The 20,510-nt window shown below is 42.0% G+C and overlaps 1 protein-coding gene across 1 annotated transcript in view; it reads right to left on the minus strand.

Annotated features, from left to right (window-relative positions):
* Nucleotides 1–466: 466 nt before the first annotated feature.
* The window catches only part of gfra1a (gdnf family receptor alpha 1a), a gene marked incomplete at its 5' end in the record, with an annotated part of 102,870 nt that continues 82,826 nt past the window's right edge, over nt 467–20,510 (minus strand). The window contains 4 exons of the mRNA XM_084562143.1: nt 467–1,918; nt 3,849–3,896; nt 11,193–11,368; nt 19,525–19,659. Of these exons, the coding sequence (XP_084418269.1) occupies nt 1,766–1,918; nt 3,849–3,896; nt 11,193–11,368; nt 19,525–19,659 (512 nt within the window). The 3' untranslated portion in view covers nt 467–1,765. The remainder of the gene's footprint in view (nt 1,919–3,848; nt 3,897–11,192; nt 11,369–19,524; nt 19,660–20,510) is intronic.

The raw sequence follows: 20,510 nt of genomic DNA on the forward strand, positions 1-20,510 counted from the left end.
TTGAAACTGGGATCCAAATGGACCATTACCAGACTCGTTCTGATGAGAGTTGTTCTGTTCTCTTTCGGGGTTGAGGTTGCTTATGCAAATTACATTAGTCCTTGAAGACATTTCTCTTTTCTCACATTGGTGTTGCTATATATTACTTTATATTAGATCAAAACAAGAGTCCAATCTTATCAATTTCCAACCTCTATCTTGACATACATCCACAGTGCGTTTACCTGCATTACTATCTGATGAGGACTGTTTGGCAGACGTTACATAGACGTGATGCAGAGTTAGCAGTTTCTTTTCTTGTACATGATTCTTTTTCTAATCTGCCATCTGTTAATTAGCTAGCGGCAAATGCTGATATTTTAGCAGATAAATCTCACCACCATTAACACAGAGGAGCCTACTCTTTTCCAAATTCTTCCAAACAGTACTTTTATTAGATTTTCTTCCTCTGTTGCCATAAGCTGCGCACACTGTGCCGGAATATAAAGCTTGACAGTGACTAATGTAGGGGTTGTTTGGCAAACGGTCAGTTTCCCTGTGACAGCTTCACAATTGAGGCAACAAGTCGTAGCACAGAACTGACAGAGGAGGATGCTTTGAGCTCTGGAGCACGAGTCGCTGTTCATTACACTACAATAAGCCAGATTTTGTCGTCAGCTCTTGTTTTCCTGGGCTCAACGAAGTAAAGTTCATCAAAAAATAAAAATAAAACTGGACCATTCAGGTGATACTTCAGCAGCTTCTCTCTCTCTCTCCCTCTCTCTCCCCTCCAGTAAAGCAACACCAAACATGGCTTGGACCGTTACGAGTATGTACAATCACTAATGAGCGGAGTGGATTCAGCCATCCACAGCAGCGTACTGTCCAGTGATCTCTGAGCAACACTGGAAAGACAGGGAGCCAAGAGCCTGGTGTGTGTGGGTGTGTGTGTGTGCGCGCGCATTTGTGTGTGTTTCAGTCTGACTGTGTGAAAATGTGCACTGTGTGTTTGTGGGACTTTGCATGTGTGCTTTTGCCGGCGGCAACATGTGTTCAGTACGATCGGTGAAGAGGGTCTGGGCGCAGATGTTCTAAGTTCTTTTTAAGTTGGTGTTCATCCATTTTTTCTTTTTTTTTCTTTTTGTCTTTCATTCAGCTCAAAATAAAAGTCAAGTACCAGATCACGTCATTATCAAAACATACACAGACCACAGAGGAGACTGAATAACACCTAAAAGACTGCCCAAGTGATAAACACGAAGCCATCAGTGAACCGACTGTGACTTTTTATGCGAAAGATCCCACCTATAGCCTCAACACACAAACAGACGTGGGTGAAAACTGACCGGACAACTCTGAATATGGATGTTAATTTACATTTTTGTGTACCGCCACCCGCCGTGGTTTACTGGAATGTAGTCCTCGAGTGTTTTCTCATTTCTGCCCCAGCGAGCGTCGTGAGAAGCTTTAATACACTTTTTTTTTTAACTAACCCCACATGAACACACAAGCCAAAACTGAGTTAACGTGTATAGTAGATCACTGTATTAGCATACGGCTGTAGTGCTTTTAAAAAAAAAAAGAAAAAAAAGACAACAACCTTTCCAAAAATTCATTAAAAAAAAAGTCAAAGTAGGAGTAAAAACAGAGATAAAATCCAGGAGAAAATGAAAGTACAACAGGTATTACTGAAAAAAAAAGGATATAATTTCTTGTTTTTCTTTTTTCTTTTATACAAATCTGTGTTTGTCAGTCCGTTCTAGTTTGCTGCTGTGAAGCGTTGAGGCTACAAGTCGCTCAGCGAGGGGAGCGCCGGCAGGCTGCAGTACCACAACCAGAGCAGTGGGGGCAGCAGGGAGGCCAGGACAGAGGGCCGTCTGGTGGTCCCCAAGTTTCTCAGGATGGCGTTGGACGTGCTTGGACCGTCTATCTGAGGGTCCTGAGATACAGAAAGGCAAGAGAGAGAGATGGTTTGAAAGAAGAGTAAAGGAAGCCATCTATGTCAAACTGGAAAAATCCTTCTCTGAACAGAGGAGATGGAATCTGCAATCAATTTACAACATAGTCTGAACATCTGTCCTCAAAAAAGGTTCCACCCCCCTTGGCACCTTGAGACTGGAGCCTTTAGATATTAATGGGTTGTTAGAGTGCTAGTCCTCGGGGAAGGAAAACAGGGAACTCAACTCAACAGAGCAACCGAAGAACATTGCCCCTGGCTGATTGACAATGCCTACTTTTTACCTGGGACCTGAGTTTTAGTCATCATTATAGAGCTAGCGTGATGCTATTTATGCAGACGTCCAACTGGTAATCACATCTGTCCTGCGGGTTTCTTGTTTTCAAACAAGTCTGTTGGACTCATTAAAACAGTCTGCTGGAGCATTTCCCACCAAATTATGAACGGTTAATATCAAGCAGTGACAGTTGTTCCACAAACGTCCTCATCTGACATCTAAAATGAGAAGGAAGCTTCCGTCTACTCATTTCTGAAACTAGGATCCATGGTGCTTTTCTGTCTTCAGTAACAGCAGTTATACCCCAGCAGTTTGCTAAAATCTAAAGCACATTTTCACCTGTATAGTATCTAAAGGTAACTCTGATCCACTTCACTGAAAAATATGAATGTTGAGAGGCTGCTCCGCCTGGTCTGCATGTCCAGATTGTGGCCTGAGACGCTTTCATGAATCAGCCGTGGCAGGTGCACCTGGACCTTCTCCACAGCAGATTCTGGGATCTTTTTCCAGACAGCTTGATTAATGGCGATCAACGTGAACAACAATAACAGAAAAGGACGCCAAGTCATTGTTCTTTAGGTGGTTGGGTCTATTTATCTTTGCTCTGCAGAAAGCCTCTATTCTGGCGATTTGTTCAACACACTTCACGTTGCAGTATAACTCCAGGATGTGACACTTCACATTCAGCTGCTTAATTTGAAAATGGCATCGACAAAAGCTCCTCTGCTGTGACACAGTAAAACATAAAAATGACGTTCGTAGAGCTAAAATGCCACAAAAAGCTAAAATGTTCATCTGTCCGTGTGTGTGTGTGCTGGAATCCGCATGTGCCAGCACGTGTTACGTGTGCATACCGCGCTTCACCGCCGCTCTTTGGCTTGCTAATAAAGCTGCAAGCTAACGGCTGGGTCATCTCCCTCAGACCTGGCCCTGCCTCTATTAAATGTCAGTCCAGTGCATAACAGTGCCTTATTATTGTACAATGACATTTACAGTGAACTTTAAAAGCCACCAGATAAGCAACGATCCCATTTCAGCCTCAAAGGAACTACAAAGAAGACGAGTTTACAAAGAAGGGAGGAAGGATTGCCGTGGCAATCACAGTCAGAGGCAGGGTCGGAGACTTCTAGCAGCGGGGTCGGATTGGAGTTTGTGATGATTGGATCGCTCCGAGGCCTTACATCAAATTGTTTTCTCAAATAAAACGGTGTAACGGTTTGAGATTTTATCCGGCGACAGAAGCTTTTACAGGTCCAAAATTAAACACGAATCTTGATAGCACCTTTAACCTTTAACATGGACATTTACCACCGCAATAATCAGCCTGCAGAGACCTGAAGCTCTCTTAAAACGGACAAGTTGCCTCTCCAGTTGTTTTTCCACTGTTATTTTCCATTAAAGCTAACTTGAAGATGACCGTAATGAAAGATTTCTGTTTTTTAAAAAAGTACTTCTTAGAATAAAGTTTGAGAAGACAGCAGAATAAATGGTCATGAGATGCCAAGTAAAATGTGGACACTAGTTGTTGTTATCGATTATCTGTCTCAGTCCTCTACATGCTCTGAACTGGTTCTTTTTTGGATTCAAACGACACCCATTGATTTTAACTCTACTAATAACTGACTACAAACTTACCACACAGATGACGCCTTCAACAGTTGAGTTGGACTTCAGTTTCTGAGCCTGCAACAGAAAGATTAAAAGAATCAGAAACTACAACACAACACAGCCACGAGAGAATATGTGCAGTCATGTTTTTGTTCGTGGAAATCTGACGGGCCGACAGTCGACAGAGAGCATCAGCGCTAATTATTTGGCGGCGATCAACAATCGATGGAGCAATCAACAATCTAATTAGGCTGAAAATATTCCGTCGATACGTTTTACACGACAGGTGAAACACACAGACGCGCAAGTGTTCAACCGCTCACATCCTCTCCGCCAGTTTATGAAAGCTCTGCGCTCTGACCGGGCCATAAAAGCAGATTGGAGGCTAAAATGGAAAAGCTACACTCACCCTGCAGAGTTTACCCTGAGAGCCTGTTAAACTTTTACAGCCTCTGATATTTACACTCAGAGGAGAAGAAGAAGAGTGAGGAGGAGGAGGAGGAGGCAAAGTCTCTGACTGTGATCTCACCTCAGATGTATAATTTTGTGGGGGTCTCTCTCTCAAACACGCTGTCTTTGACTCTGTCCCCACAAACACACTTTCCAGATGCGTAAATGGAGGTTAGAGGCTGCTCTGTGATGGATGCTCGCTGCAGATTTCTGTATAAATAGTGGAATTTTAAATTACAGCGTGTCTTATCCAACCAACCAAACATGCTACTGAGCGTCATTTAAACATTTTCAAATACTGTCGATCTTTGAAGCAAAGACAGACAAAACCCTGATTAACTGATGAGGTCTTAGGTTTAATTACGTTTCTGAAAAATCCACCAATAAACTTGGAAAAGCAAGTAGACCTGCTTGCAAAAAAAAAATAAATAAATAGAAAAAAAGGTGGAAAAAAGGGGAACATCTGAGAATAAAAGGGGGATGCTTAAAGCTGTTTCTTCAGCTGTCTCCTGGGAGCAGCTCAACAAGAATCGCTTTTTTTTTTTTGGTTTTGTCTTCTTGCTGAACAAAATGCTTCAACCTGAATCTCTGCCTGCACCCGAAGCTTTTTTTTTTTGTGGATTTAGACAAAAAATGATACTGGGAGAGGTTTAATTATATACGTTGTGGTGGAGTTCATGCTCACTGCTGGCCCTTATCTGAGCAAACTCTACACCATCACGACCAAAAGGTTTGGTTAAGACAATGAAGGTTACAGACACAAATAAGCCAGTTTAACTGTGACTTGAAGTGCTCCCACACAATCCGCCTCCCCAAAACTCCTCACCGTTCCTTTCTGCCTACAACTTCCTGTCTACAATTTCCTGCACAAGCACTGAGGACTGAGACAACATTCATGTGCACGTGCCTTAGATTTAAGCAATTTAGAGAGAACAGGAAGTTGAAAGTCCCCATGCAAACAAATTCAGAGTTTCAAACATTTTTATTTTATTTTTGCTTTGTGTTCTCAATGACCTTAATTTCCCCCAAAAAATATTTAAAAGTGCTAATGACTCATCCTGCACTAAGCGGCGTATACTAGTTTTGCATCCAGTGAAACACTGTCTCGAACTTTTAAGCCCCTCCTCTTGTCTCTCGTTCACCAGCAGCTATCCCAACTGTTGTGACCATATATGGGCAGTGACTGCTCAGGCCATTCAAGCGGCCCAATCAGAGCAGAGTACGCTTTTCTCGGGAAGAGAGGCCTTATGGGGATTCATGGGGACTATAATGTTTACAGTATGTAAAAAAGGTGATGTATACAGTAGACCATTACATATTATTGTATTTTAAATAAGAGGAGACAACAATCAACTCTCAGCTCAGAGCACTGAGACCATCTTTGGGCCTGCAGAACGTTGCCACAGAACTTTTTAATGAGGTGCAGTAGAAATTGTTTCCACATAAAGCAGTTTACTCTGAGGAAGGTAACAGTACGCCAGACCTCCGCACTTCAACTTAAACATATCATGTGACATTTTCTCAGTGCAGCGCATTAGTAATCCTCGTCATGTCCTCATCATGTCCTCTGCGTCTGGACTCCTTGGTAAATATCCAAACTGATTTGAAGTGACTGCCACTTTTTGCTGATTGCAAACGCACCATGAGCTGATTGGCTGATTTGCAGTGCAGGCCTCGTAATCAGCATTTGAACTTCTTGTGTTGTCTTTGTTGTGTGTTTGATGAATTAAGTAGCTGATTATCAGTTTGAGTCTTTCTTGCAGTAGTTTTTGGTCTAGGAAATGATAGTTTCTTCTTATTTGTTGTTGCTAATGACCTGCACAGAGAATCTCTGTATTCAGGATGGATGCTGTAAGTGAATATAACTCCAGTTTTGGCTTCTGGGTATTTATATGTGTGTGTGTGTGTGCTTGCAGGCTGTTGGTGTGACAGAATAATAAATGTCTCCGGTATACACTATAGTGAATGCAGACTAAAAATAGGGGTGTTCAGAATGTAACGGGCATAGTAATGCAGAAAGTGAGAAGGCATATTCTGTTATTACACCTTTGCTTCAGTGCTAAACTGGAAAAAAGGAAGGCGAAGCTCGGGTGGAATGATGTGTATAAATCACGGTGTTATTTGCAGGCCTATGCATAAAGACCCAAACACAAGGGCGAGCCAAGAATTTCAAGTCTGGTCCAGGAAAGCGTAAGAACGGAACACGATGACTAAACACAACCAGCATCGGCTCGCATTCATGATGAGTCCCCCCGGTCTGTGGTTAGAGCCACTCCTTGGACGCATTAACATTTTCACATCTCATCATCGAGAGTGACTATAAACTTTTACAGCTCGTTGCTGAAGTCTGAAATCCTGAAGGCACGGAACGAGAGCAACATTCGGAAATTTAAATCACACGAATGTGAATCTTTGAGTGTCGACGGAAGCGTGGTTCCATCTGCCGCTGCGCATTTTTATTGTCGCAAAATCTCCATAATGCCTCAAAACTAACAAATTCAGCAATTTAGAAGGAGGAATTTAAGGGTCTAGTCTTGTTGCAATCATTTCATGCTGCTGTTTTCTTTATATCCATCTTGGTTAAAGACTAACAACCACAGACATTTAGCCACATTTATTTCTCACCTTCCACATTTACTGTCTAGCCATTTGTCTAGCAGAATGCTCTTCTTCTGCTTTTGCATATTGTTTACATATAAAGTGTATCTCTGTGGCTACAGAATTACACTGATAAAATTCAACGGTCATTTTTGGGACCATTTCTCAGATCAGATAAATAGGTCCTTCAGTCAAAATCTGACTGTGGACTACCCAGAGTGATCAGATTTTTTTCATCCAATCCACAGATAACATTCAGCTGACCTCCATCGTACTGGAGCAGAATCCAAAATCTTGCTGGTGATGGACAGACACAACATCATAATACACTGTACATACAGTAAACCGAAAAACCATAGAGCACTGCTTACGCTGTAAGTATCCTGTCATATTAAACAACTGTGACGCTCATTGAAATTCAAAAAGATTTGTATGTCAACAAATTCAAATACATATTTGAATTTGCCTTGTGTCCATGTGTTTTAGATTTGCCTAATACCTGCCCGTTCTGAAAAGTCACATTAGCATGTGGAACATTTCCACATTTGTCCAGGGCGCTTCCTGCCTGCTTTGGAGTCAACTATATTCATAAGAAGAAGCTGATGGAGCCCTGCGGTTTAAAAATTGCATGCCAACGTGTGTTTGTCTGCCTTGTTTTATCTGCGGTGGCTACGCTGTGTGCACAGCTAGCTCTGCGCCGCGATGAGAAGGGAACACAGTAATTCTAGTGTTTTAATTTTCCTCTAAAAACTTAGGAGGCTTTTTTACACATTCACATCACGCAACAGCACACAGTGGGGGGAAAAAATATTAAAGAGATGGAAAATAACACTCTCGAGCACAGGAATTGAAGACCAAATAAAAAGCTGGATCTCTTCTAATTCAGTTTATCGAAAACGCTTTCCAGGGAACTCGATTGGTTAACACTGACAAGTCACTGACTTTGTAAACAGACAAGTCTGTGGCTGGTTATCCTACAGTTGCTTAAATAAAGATGTCAGTTGGAGCTGAGGAGCTTTGTGCTGCTTCCACCTTCCACGTTTCTTCTCTGCTTTTTGATTCTTTTCTTTCCTGCTAAGGTAAGCAAGCGCACCTCGAAGTTTTGCGGGACTCCCATTGGGTGCAAGTGGAGAGCTTCTGACTCGCTGTTTAACAGTTATTATTCTGCATGTGTGTGAAAGAGAGACAGATCAATGGGGAGAGTGGAGTGAGTCTTCTGACAGCCCTGTCCCCCGAGTGTGTCATTACAACAGCACATTCTTCCTTGATGCTTACGTACACACACATACACGCACGCACACACGCATGAATTCACAGACGCACACAACTACACTCCAAGTTGCTGTACACACACTCTAGAGCAGTGGTTAAACACAACAACTCTCTCATTAACTTGTATTTGACATGCTATCAGAGCAGTGCCAACAGCACACACTCCAGTACTCCACCGAAGCTCATTATCTGTACAGACTGTGTATGTGAGTGTGTGTCAGTGAGCGAGTGCACTTATGTGCTGGGTGTGTAGTTGTATCTATCCACAGTGTGTGTCCGTGTGAACTAGATTTGCAGGACTGCAGTATGCAGTATGTCTTCGAGCATGCACCCTGCATGATTGTGGGGCAGCGCTGTTCGATTGTAGTCTTGTTTTTTTTCAGAAAACAGTCAGATTGTTCAGTTAAACGACAGTGTACACAAGTTTGTAGCCTGCTATCAGTTCCGTATTGGCTGGAAGTGATGGGAGGCTATTCAGGTGTATAATGGTGAACTGATATTTAAGAAATAATGTAATTTCTCTACGGAAATAAAAATTAGCTTCCGTAACACAATAAGTGTCAGAACTGATATAAAATAAAATTAAAAAAAAAATATATATATATATACATAGCTCTAAAAGTAAACTAGAAGTTAAAGGGGCTGGCTGATGAACAGCAAGTTCATAACATTCAGTCAGATGCCCTTTGTACTACGGAAGCCAGCTCAAATGCCTCCCGCACACAAGTTGGTCTGGAGTCTCTCCGATGGGAACTGATTGTGCTCCGGCAACAATCTCCTGGGCCAATCAGATCATGTGGGTGGGATTTATGCAGTGATGGACAGTAGAGTAACAGCTACGTAGTCATGCACGTCATCTGAGCCTCGTGGAGTTGAACTGGTTTACCACAAAATGGCTCTGATTGGTTGGAGGACTACCCTGTAGGATTATTGTGTATTTTTTTCTCTGTATCTGTGAGACATGCTACACCAGGCTAGAGACTTTGAAGGTGTTATCTCACCTGCTTGAGGGGGTGCTGCCATAAACTGAGAAGGTTACAGTCCTCAATGCAGTGGCTCAGGTTAAAGTCCAGCCTTAGCCATTTCCTGCATGCCATCACCTCTGGCTCAACCATAACTTCCTGTCTCTCTCTACTGAGCTGTCCAATAATGGCGCACAACAAATCCATATTTACTGAAGGGTATTTTTAACGCAGAGAAACACTAACACATTCTATTCTCCTAATCTATTCTCTGTTCATGACAAAATGATGTCGTCAAGCAGTGAGGATGATGTGGGGATAATTCTTAAAAGTAGAAAAAGTAAATACCGGGCTCATCGATTCCTAAGAACACATCAAGAGGAAGGAGGATGGAAAGATTTGCCGGCAGAATTTATTAGGTTATAATATGTGAATAACTTGTTTGCGTCTTGTTCTGCTGCCTAGGAGTGCCACAATCCTCAATTAATCCTGCTTTTAAATTTGTGGGGTCAAAAGTGGCACATTATTGTGTTCAGTTACATCATAAACAAAGTGGACATTTATTCTTTTAGTATTTGCAGACTGGGGCTCAAACTAAACCAGTAATAAAAAAAAAAAAAACTACTGAGAAACATCAGTATATGAAGACTACGAAGCGTGGAGCATCATATGAATATAGGATAAACATAAAAATACGACATTTATAGTTAAGCATGCCGTTTTCAAAAAAATAACGACTAAGGTGGATTTTCTGGAAGTGTCTCCAAACAATAATGTGAGTGAACAGTGGTATTATATGTGAAATGGCTCTCTGAGGCCCTGCCATCGCTCTGCTGGTAATGGCAGTATTATCCTCACTTCCTCCCTGACCCAGGAGGAGCCCATCACAGGTGTTCAGGATTGCTGCGAGTGATCCCTCTGTTTCATCAGCCAGATAACTGTGGCTCCTGTCGAGCAGGAGGGGCTCCACCAACTGAGAGATAGAGTTTCAAGGTATCAGGCACAGCTGGCATTTATAGGAGCACTCACGGTCGTATACGCATGAGTATGTCAGGGAATGAATGGCACACTCACCAGATCAGGCCAGAATAAATATGGGAAAGAGGTGCTGGATAAAAGAGTTTTTAGAGAACATTTTAGTGGTCTGACGCTGCAAAAGATGAGGGCTAAATTGTATTTTATCAGTGTGCTAATTAGCCTTGAAGCCACACAAACTTCCCCATCCACAACGTGCAGCAAAATAGTTCTGGAACCCCTCTGTTGGGAACTGATTATGCTAATTTGAGCAGGTGTTATGTGGTGATGGTTAGAACAGCAACAGAGACATAATACATGTTGTGAATTTGTGCAGAGGTATTTTCTTCTTGAAAATGGCACGTTACTGGACGCATATTCCGATAATGTTAAGTTACGCCACAAAATGCACTAATATACTTTAATATTTTGCAGCTAGATGAGATAGTGGGTAACACATTAGACTATATTTGGAACTATTTCATACAATATTATGTTATCATCCCAGTAGAGAAACTTTTTCTTTTGCTCTAATCTAATCTAATCTAATCTAATCTAATATTCACACGCTGATTTTGGTTTTCAGCAAATGTCTGGCTCCAAGGTACCACTTTGAAGCCAGCCGTGCAGCAGGAGAAGTAAAAGACTAAAGTTAAAAAATGGTGCTGCAGAGTTCAGTGTTAATTCTGAGTGCATTTGCCTATATGCTCCCTTTATTTGTTGTATTTGATTCACTGCTCTAACTTGAAATAGTTGGTATTGCGGCAATACTAGATAAACAAATGAGGGCTGCCTGAAAGTGAAAAGAGATTGAAAGCAAGCCAGAGGATGGAGAGGCAGTGAGGTATACCTCAGAAACAGAAGCGGCGGATGAAAGATCAACGGGTCACATCAAAAAAGCATCCGTAACTTTGAAACTTAAGCAATCTGCAAAAACTTTCTAAAGGAATATTTTTTTAGAACATTGTCTTCATGTTCTCTGAATAGATTTGTTCCGATCGCCTGGAAACCTCGCACCTTCGAACACAGTCGTCTGCTGAATGCAAAATACCGCAAAGCTGTGTGTGTGTCTCACCTGTAGGCTGCCACAGAAGTGGTAGATGCCAGGGTCGGTGTTAATGTTGTTGTCAATGGTGTTGGGGTTGCGGTTTCTTTGGTAGGGGGTGGTGGTGGAGGTGGTGGTCTGGACAGGGGACATCGGCTGCCACACTCCGACGTCTGTTCCGTTCCCAAAGGCCTGGATGGCGTTACCTACATGGCCAAGACAAGAAAAAAATAGTTCTTTAAGAAGAAGCGAGTTTGGTGTTGCTTTTCTGTTTTATAGCCTTTATAAACCATTTTTCCAAATAATACATTTTTCCATACAGGTCATTTTAGACCTAAACTGGGTCTTCTCATGAATCACATGCTTGTTCGTCGCCATGTTAAAATAAAACCCTATATTGCACCAGTCTAAACCACAATTAAAGGAACGTTAGGAGGTACTTAGGTTTTGTTATCGCTTCCCTCCATTATAAATTGACCACACCGTCAAAAACCTGAGTGCTGATGTGGCTATTTACCGTTAGAGTCCATTAGCGGCCCTATTAATAGGCTTCTATGGCTTTGATGTAAAACACACACACACATCAGGAGAAAGCTGAGCTTTACAGAGCTGCCGTTTGAACGTGATGATATTTCTTCTTCCAACACCGAATGACCCTGATACGGTGGTAAAGGAAGGAAAAGCTGATCTGTATAACAGCTCCTTAACCCCGCCGAAATATTCATATGTATAGTCAAAGACACGGGGTTACTGTATGTATATATGATGCACAGCATCATATATGCAGGATCTGGTCAGGTCATTGGTTTTCACAGTTTTCTTTGACAACTGAAGACCGAGGTCATGCCAAAGGAGGATCAAGGGGTAGTATGTAAATGAAAACAGTGAGGGGGGCCAGCACCAATTCCGGTGTATTCAAATAGGGATTTTTTTGCCTATTGGTACACAAAGCACTTTATTTGATCATAGGGTCCAGAGAGGATCGAAACACTAGCCCTCTGGTTTTGCTGGTTTATTAAGCTACCCACCCTACCTACTGAAACTCCCGCCTGCCTACAGAGACACTGTCGCCCCTAGTGTTGCTGACCCCCTGGTATGTGAACAACCCTCTCTACCTACTGGACAACTCGCTCTACCCTCTGAGCCACCCGCTCTAGTTGGTCCAAAAGAGTTGTTGTGATCCACAGTGGATCATCACGCTAACCCTCTGCTTTGTGGACAACCTTTCACCTACTGGAAAACCAGCTCTTCCTACTGAGCCACAGCAGCTGCTGTTGTTGTGATGTCCTAAAGAGGTCCCGTAGAATCTTAACCAGTTGCCAAGTCCAACCGTCTGCAGTGTGGTATCCTTAAGTCCTAAGTTGTGTTGCGCAGCCAAATTGAGTACCTGCAGACCTGATGGCAACCTCCAGATGCTGAGAACAGTGATGGGTGATTGATAGAGGGTATTCTCCAGTGAGTGACCTGCCCATACGGTGTTTTCTAAAAGGTTGCGTGATAGTGTTCCATAATTCCTGCTGACCTAGTTCTACATATTTCTTAAAGAAATAATAACCTAAGTGATCAGTGTTCTCAGCAGGTCTGAAATACCCTCAGTGTCCTCCACAGCTTAACTTCATGACTGCAGCTCTGGCAGACAGCCATTAGACTACTGCATATGTCTTAGAGAGGAAAGCTATATCTTACACTGAAATTTGTGCAACTGGATACTGGAGTCATCGAAGAAGACTCTGGTTTTTCAGAGTTCCTGAACAACATGATCTTACTCCTCTCATTTCCCCCTTCCTTTTGTGGAACTCTTTTGACCAAACCAATCCTGACCTAGAAAGAACTTTGAGTTACCTCTTTGAATATTTAATAAACATGACTATTAATCTTGAACTAGGTAAAGCTGGGTACTTTATCGGTTTTGCTAAACTGATCTCAGGGACAATTGAAACATAGTAAAAAAAAGAGTGCAGACAGACATACAGAAGCTATAGCACTCAAACTACTCCAGTAATCAGATTTGATAATGACTAATACATAGTAATACCAAGTTGTATTTTCTCAATATTGTTGTTTAATATTTTACAAGTGCTGGGAAACACATTATAAATAGCTACCAAATTGTGCTGGCTTTAATTTCTGAGATACATTATTGGGCACAAAATGAGTCACTTTTCAATAACTTCCAGGCCTGATGTGTGCAACTTTACTTATAAGTCAGCATGTGCATATTTAATTTTAACGTGCTGGTGCATGTGATTGTGTAACTGGAAGCTTTGTGCAGAGACAGCAGAAGGCTGATGAGCATATTGTAAGTGTTGATGGGCTCTTTTCTGTCTTCTCACCTAAGGCCTAATTAAAGTTCCACACACACACAGCACCGTGACTGTGCATGAAACAGTTTGGATTGCAGGATGTCAGTTCTGTTTTGTAGTTAGATGAAATTATGTGTATGTTTCTGCCTGGTGTCTCTATGACACTTCCGTGTTTGTACATCTGTTATCCCGTATCAAACAACAGATTCACATACCACTTCCTAGTTTATTTAGAGATTGAAATCTATCCAAAATACCACAAAAGCCTCTCACAAAAATGCAACTATTTGGCATATTCATTTTTACTTTGTAAACCACAATATACTTTTAGCACTCGAGCTGACCTGATGAGCTGGCCTGAAGTCTGGAAACACGTCATTTGGATTTCAATATGCTTAGATGATATGTATGACCACTGTGTCTTTATTTAACTTTATTAACAGAGATTACAGCGTGTATAGAAACTTCCAGGGTTGGATTTATAATCCCAGTTTTGTTCAGGTCTAACTAACGTCAGGGTGAAGCCACATAACGTGTGAAGCCAAAGTCATGACGCACACACATAAAACAACGATGTTCTCAGTTCTGGAGCAGCGGCAGAGATCCATTAGAAACATCAGCTGTTAAAATATTCCACTGCACCCCACATGATGTCAGGGTTTATTTGCATACAGAGCCTGAAACTGAGATCAGATCTGGAGACACATTTGGAGACACATGTTAAAGCCAGGTCTGAACATACATACCTAAAGCTGCCATCAAATAGCCCAGATCGGATCATAATGCAAGGTCTGAACAGGCCCTTAATTTAAGGAATTAAAAAGTAGTTTGCCTCCCTCTGTACAGATTAAAACTTGAGGTACTACTTTGAGGTCATGCTGCTAATCCTTAAGTGTATTTGTATAATAAATTCAAAGACACAGAGGCCGTGGCTTTCCTCGACAGATTTAGAGCAGAGCAAACGGCGTCTATGCTCTTGTTTACACGGGATACACAAAAGCCATTCACGGCCTCTGATGCCTGTTCAAACACTGAGCAAGATATGCATGTATAATCAGTGTATATTCCCAAATTACACCAAGATACACTGATCTTCACACATATTTGTACTTCTATACATGTGACATGTTACATGTGAGGCTCTTCATGGATGCTAACCTTAAACCTGCAGTTTATCCAAACATTACCAACCAAACTCAGATATAGTACCTAACCCAAACTGGTCTTGAACAGGCCTCTTCGCCTGCACTAAATAGCAAATGCATCAACTCACCTTCCAAAAATGTCTCGCTTCCAAGGTCGCAACTCGCACATTTCCAAAACTCTAAAGCAAACATCCACTTAACCTTCATCAGTGCAAACAGCACTGCACATTTGAACAAACATGATATCATCTTCCCACTGCTGCAGCTGAGTTTGGTGTTAGCAGTTTGTCTCTCACAGATGTCTACATTACCACTTCATCTCACTTTACATGCACACGGTTTGTTGTAACACTAGAATTACGCCGGATGGCGTGACCTTTTCATATTCAGGAAATGGGGACTGAAAGGCTTTGAATACATTAAAGCTTCAGTGACTTCCAAGGCTGCTGGTGGGTCACAGTCACTCTGATAAGTTGCAAGAAAATGTAAAGGATAAAAATGCAGGAAAATGCATTTGATATACATTTCCAATGTTAATACTAGACATTGCAAAAGGACAAGCTGCGGACAAGTACAAAGATAAAACATACAGTTTGAATTTAAGCCAAAAAGTTTGCACTTCATGTTTTTGCTGATAAATTCAAATACAGTATGTGTCTGTTTGGCATGTAAACTCTTCAATAAAAAATAAAAGATCTATCCCATAGCCTAAAAAAGAAAGCCATCTCTCTTTTCTATATTCCTATATTCTAGTTCCTCTTTAGTCATGACCCTGTAGCTGGCGTGTGTCAGGATCTTCAGTTGAGAGTTGTCACTTCTAGTTACTGCTGAGCAAGCTTAATGAGAGCAGAAAGAGGGAGAGGAAAGGAGGGAGAAGGAGACAAAGAGTTGGGACAGGCCGAAAGAAGCGAGACGAGGCAGGAGAACAAGAAAGGGGAAGGGCTTGTAATGGGAGAAATAAGGGAGCTGTGAAGACAGAGGGAGAGAAAATATAGAGACTAATAATAAAGAGTCACAAGAGGCGTATTCCCCAACTTGTGACTTGACTCAACTCCCTACAGATAGAGAGAGACAGAGAGCTTGTTTTAACCCACTTAACCCCGCTTTGATAGTGCAAATCTCCCAAAGACAACATGCTGAAGCAAAGACACGTATGTTACAAGTCTCCCACGTACACTTAGACACACAGCGATGCACACACTCAGGCTCAGACGCACACTGACTGCAGCAGCCCTTATTATCTACAGCAGACCAACCTCATTAACCCTGACTGGTAAAAAGACAACAGAGCAGAGAAAACAAGAAGAGGGAGGGGAAAAGAGATAATAGAAGAGGAGAAGACAAATGAGAGAGTAAAAGAGCGGAGAGGTGGTGAAAATGAGGCTGCATCTTGTCTGTGTTTTCTCATCTGCTAACTGTCAATATGACAGAGGAAAATCCAAAAGCCCACTTTGCTCACGTAGAGCCGAACCACCAGCAGCAACTCAGTCCCCTCATACCGACTACAGCTCATTATCTACATACCATTTTCTAGGGCTTGCATACATTTAGGGAACACACTGACCATCTGACTGCTTGACACAGTTGTGCTTGATTGCTTGATCAATCAAATACCCAACTGAATCATTAACAAATCAACTGTAGACCTTGACGGACAAAAGAGAGACAGGGGTCAATGTTTGCTACTCAACAAAGGACTGATTCATCACTTCAGTCGATGTACACCTAAAGACAATTTAAAGTCCCCTTAAAATGCTATTTGATACACTGTTTTTTAATTTGTGTTGCAATATACATCAACTTTATACCATTATTTGGTCTAACAATGACAAAAAAGTTGTTTTCTAGAGGTTTATAGCGGTCAATCAATAAAAAAAAATCCCAAAATGCTCATTTTGCATCCAATAAAAGGTTTTCTAACAGTTTTATGACCCTCCCTCCCAATGTGTCTCTTCCGCACCAGCACCACTGCTTATTGTATAGACGCACCTCACTTCCTTGGATAACCTGACGTGCACCTCCCCGGAAATGTAACTACGCATCGCAGCGGCCAAAATGTGTCTCCAGCAGTCTAACAGCAGACCAGCAATCAGCAACTAGCTGGTGAACACTGTGGAACATGGAGCAGCTGAAGAGCTGGATATTTCCCACAGGAGAAGGAGGAGACCAAAAACTGAGATAAAAGACAGTGAATATTGGATTGGATGTATATTAAGGGTACAGAAAATATTTACATTCACTGCACCAAGCTTAGGTAACTAACTGGCTGCAGTCTGGCGAGAAACCAACCCAATTAGAAAATTAATTAGATGAAAAAAGTGGTGGAGGCTGTATATACATATGGACATTCATGAATATCAAGTATATTGACACCAACAGACCAATTTCTCTTAAGAAAACACATAAAATCACAGAAATCACATAAAAAAAATACCTAAAATATGTGCATTGCACATTTGCCCTGTGACCAGAAACATACTTCCAAGAAAATACACCAATCAGCCACAACATTATGACCACCTTCCTAATATTGTATAGGTCCCTCTTGTGCCTCTAAAACAGTTGTGACCCATCAGAATATGGACATGGGCCTTCTGAGGGTGTCCTGTGGTGTCTGGCAACAGAATGTTGTTAGTGGGGGTCTTTGGGTCCTATGAGTTGAGGGGAGGGGCGTCTGTGGATCATCCCACAGATCCGCAGATACTTGATCAGTTTGGGATCTAGTGAATTTGGACGGCAGGTAAACACCTTGTGCTGTTTTTGTGTGTGTGTGTCTGTGTCAGGCTGCATCCTGCTGGGGATGGCTGCTGCCATCAAAGAGTGTCATTGCTATGAGGAGGGGGTGCCTGGTTTGGTCTAGGTGGGTGCTACATGTCTAAATAACATTCACACTAATGTCAGGTCCAAAAGTTGGACATTGTATTGTCAATGTTATTTACTTCACCCTTCAGTGATTTTAATGTTGTGGCTGATCAGTGTATATCCCAAAAAAACAACAACAAATAAATAAAATCTAAGCCAATAAGCTCAAAACAAGGGCAACTGGACTTGTATAGTTGAATACGTATTGCCACTCATCCAAGTAAGCAAGTCCTCTTGACATATCCAAATTCCTTTCAAATCAAGCTTTAGTCAGTTTGAAAACTTCTTGTTCCCAGTTTAGAGGCATCTTTCTGACTCTCAAAGTTGATATGTAAAGTGATGTTTGAGAGTTTCCTTTTTTCAGAAACTGACATGCAGAAACACCATAACCTAGACAACAGCAATGTTTTATTTTGACCTTTGATCAAGTTATCAATGGAGTCTTTCTTAGATGAATACAATATTCTTGAGGTGTTCCAGTCTGGGTTTAATACCCACCACAGTACTGAGTGAGCACTGTTGAGAGTTTTTAATGATGTTCTTTTAGCCACTGACTCCGGTCATTGTGTTGTTTTGGTTCTGCTAGACCTAACAACTGTCTCAGCTGGAGAACTGGATGGACATTTGCGGTCATGCTTTAGATTGGTTCAGGTCCTATCTAACTGAGGGAAGTTTTTGCGTCCGTGTTGGGGCCGCTGAGTCTTATACAGCACCTCTCAGGTCGGGAGTGCCCCAAGGCTCTATACTTGGCCCTCTTCTGTTTTCACCCTACTTGCATCCTCTTGGATCAATTCTCCAGAAACATGGCATTGCATTCCTTTTTTACACTGATGACTGTCAATTATGATTATGATTACTCTGCAATCTGACTGCTAAAGTGCTTTGCAGAAATCAAGGCAAGGCTGGCAATAAATGTTTTTGCGTCTAAACAATAACAAGACTGAGGTCATGCTTGGGCCTAGTGATGCACCCAAGGTCCATGCTCATCCGGGGCCTTTAAATAAACATTTGACACAGACAGCAACAAACCCTGGTGTAAGACTTGACAGTGATCTGAAATTGGATGCACAGATTAAATCAGAGATTAGGTCCAGTTTTTTCCAACTGAGACAACTGGCCAAAGTGAAACTATTAGTTGTTTGCAGCTGTATCTATTAAGTATCTATTAAGTGTGGATGACAATAAAATGCCAGAGAGAAAGAATTGATAAAAGGTTCAATATGAGAGTTTTACCCTAAACCTTTAGCTGTGTATTTGAGCACACCACTAGCACACGTTGCAGATTATCTCAGGAAAGTAATGCTAACCCACTTCTTTGGAATCTGGAGGTTTTTTCATTTAAAGAATTTCTTGCACTTAATCTGCTACCATTTAGTTGACTTGCCTGCCGTGCGTAGGGGGTTATAAATATTCATCCAGCTCAGATACTTTCTGTTTGACCCGGTCTTCTGACCTCCGTACAGGAATCAATGAAGAATCAAGTTTCAGCTAAACTATGGATTGGAGGATGGCAGCAACTGACCGACACTGAGAATACTATCAAAACAGAAGGAGCACAACTAGCTCTGCTTACACAGAAACACACAGCAACTGTGGCCCTCGCAGGAACGGCTCTGAGACGTAATTATCTGTAGCTGTATTTAGGGTTGTTTGTATAGATAACAAAGAGAGAGAGAGCGTGTGTTGAGGGGGGTTTGTTAGTTTAAGTCATTGTGTAAGAGGGCTGGATGAAAAAGCCGCTTTCTGTCAAAGATCTGGAGCAGGAGTTCTGCTGCGGCTTCCTGCACACACACACACACACACATTCTCTATAATGCATCAGATAACAATGCAAGCATAGCTATGGGATATATTTGGAGAGGGAGAGACAAGAAAAGAAACGAGGGAATAAAAGTGCGAAACAGGAAGAAGACCAGCAGAGCAGAGTGGATGAAAATATGAAAATAAACAGTAAAGGAGCAGAGCTCAGAAGAGAAGAGTAAAGCTATAGTGGAAAGAGTAGAAAAGCACAACGAGCTGGTCTCAAAGTGGGCCTGCTGAGGGGAAACTTACGCAGGCAGTTGTTGTCCGTGAAAAACTCAGTGAACTTGTCGCACTCGTCCTTATTGTTGCCGCTGTTGCTGCAGTCGCAGTAGGGAGACACGCTGATTTTGGGCTGGCGCAGGTAGTTGGGAGTCATCACAGTACCTGCAGCAGGTGGACAGAGCATTCATTAATGCGTTCACCTGTCTTTGGCTGAGCCGTAAACAGCTCGCGAAATAAAAAAAAAAAAAAAAAGAAAACTTTTAAAGAGTCAGTTATCGTCGTCGTCCTGCGCTGAATGGTAAATGTGTTATGACAAACTGAACCACTGTTACAATTATTTCTCTTCCTCTCTTTTCCATGTGCAGGAGAGAGGCCTTGCGGTGGAGTGTTCTGCAGGAGGCAGAATGCTGGGTAGCTGGAGTGAGGAATAGGCTTTTTCTCTGCGAGGGAAAGCAAATCAGCTTCAGTCAGTGATTTCTCACTCCCCCAATGGATTGTTCCCTGGCGCTGGCTGTGATCCAACACTCAGGCCTTTTTTTTGTTTTGCAGCAGGCAGGATGAACTGGTGCTGTGTGGAGAGTGTGTGTATGTGTGGTCTGGTGTATTGGCGAACAGTTTGGGGATCGGCGGAGGACAGCTCAATGCTGCGGTGAGGACATGATGTGAAACAGGTTTTGTTCTGGCTCTGGACTGTTACTGCTAGAGGCTCCACTAGGAATTAAACTAGTATTATGTCATCTGCACCCACAAGAACAATTAGCGTGTGAGCTGTGGGATGGAGGTGTAGAGCACTCCTGACAGTCTTTTAATGTCTGCAATAAATATTGCGAGATGAGTCTGGTAACGAGACATCTGTGGGGCTTCACAAGGCCCTCACTGGATTCAATTCAACTCAATATCAATTCATTTAGAGATATTTCAGTTTCAAAACAATTTTACTTAGTTATGAATGGGATTTTAACAAAACTAATGTTGTCACTGGCTCCAGAGAAATATTTTACCTCTAGTTTCAC

This window comes from Chelon labrosus (genome assembly GCF_963514085.1).
Source record: "Chelon labrosus genome assembly, chromosome: 15".
Lineage (NCBI taxonomy): Eukaryota > Metazoa > Chordata > Actinopteri > Mugiliformes > Mugilidae > Chelon > Chelon labrosus.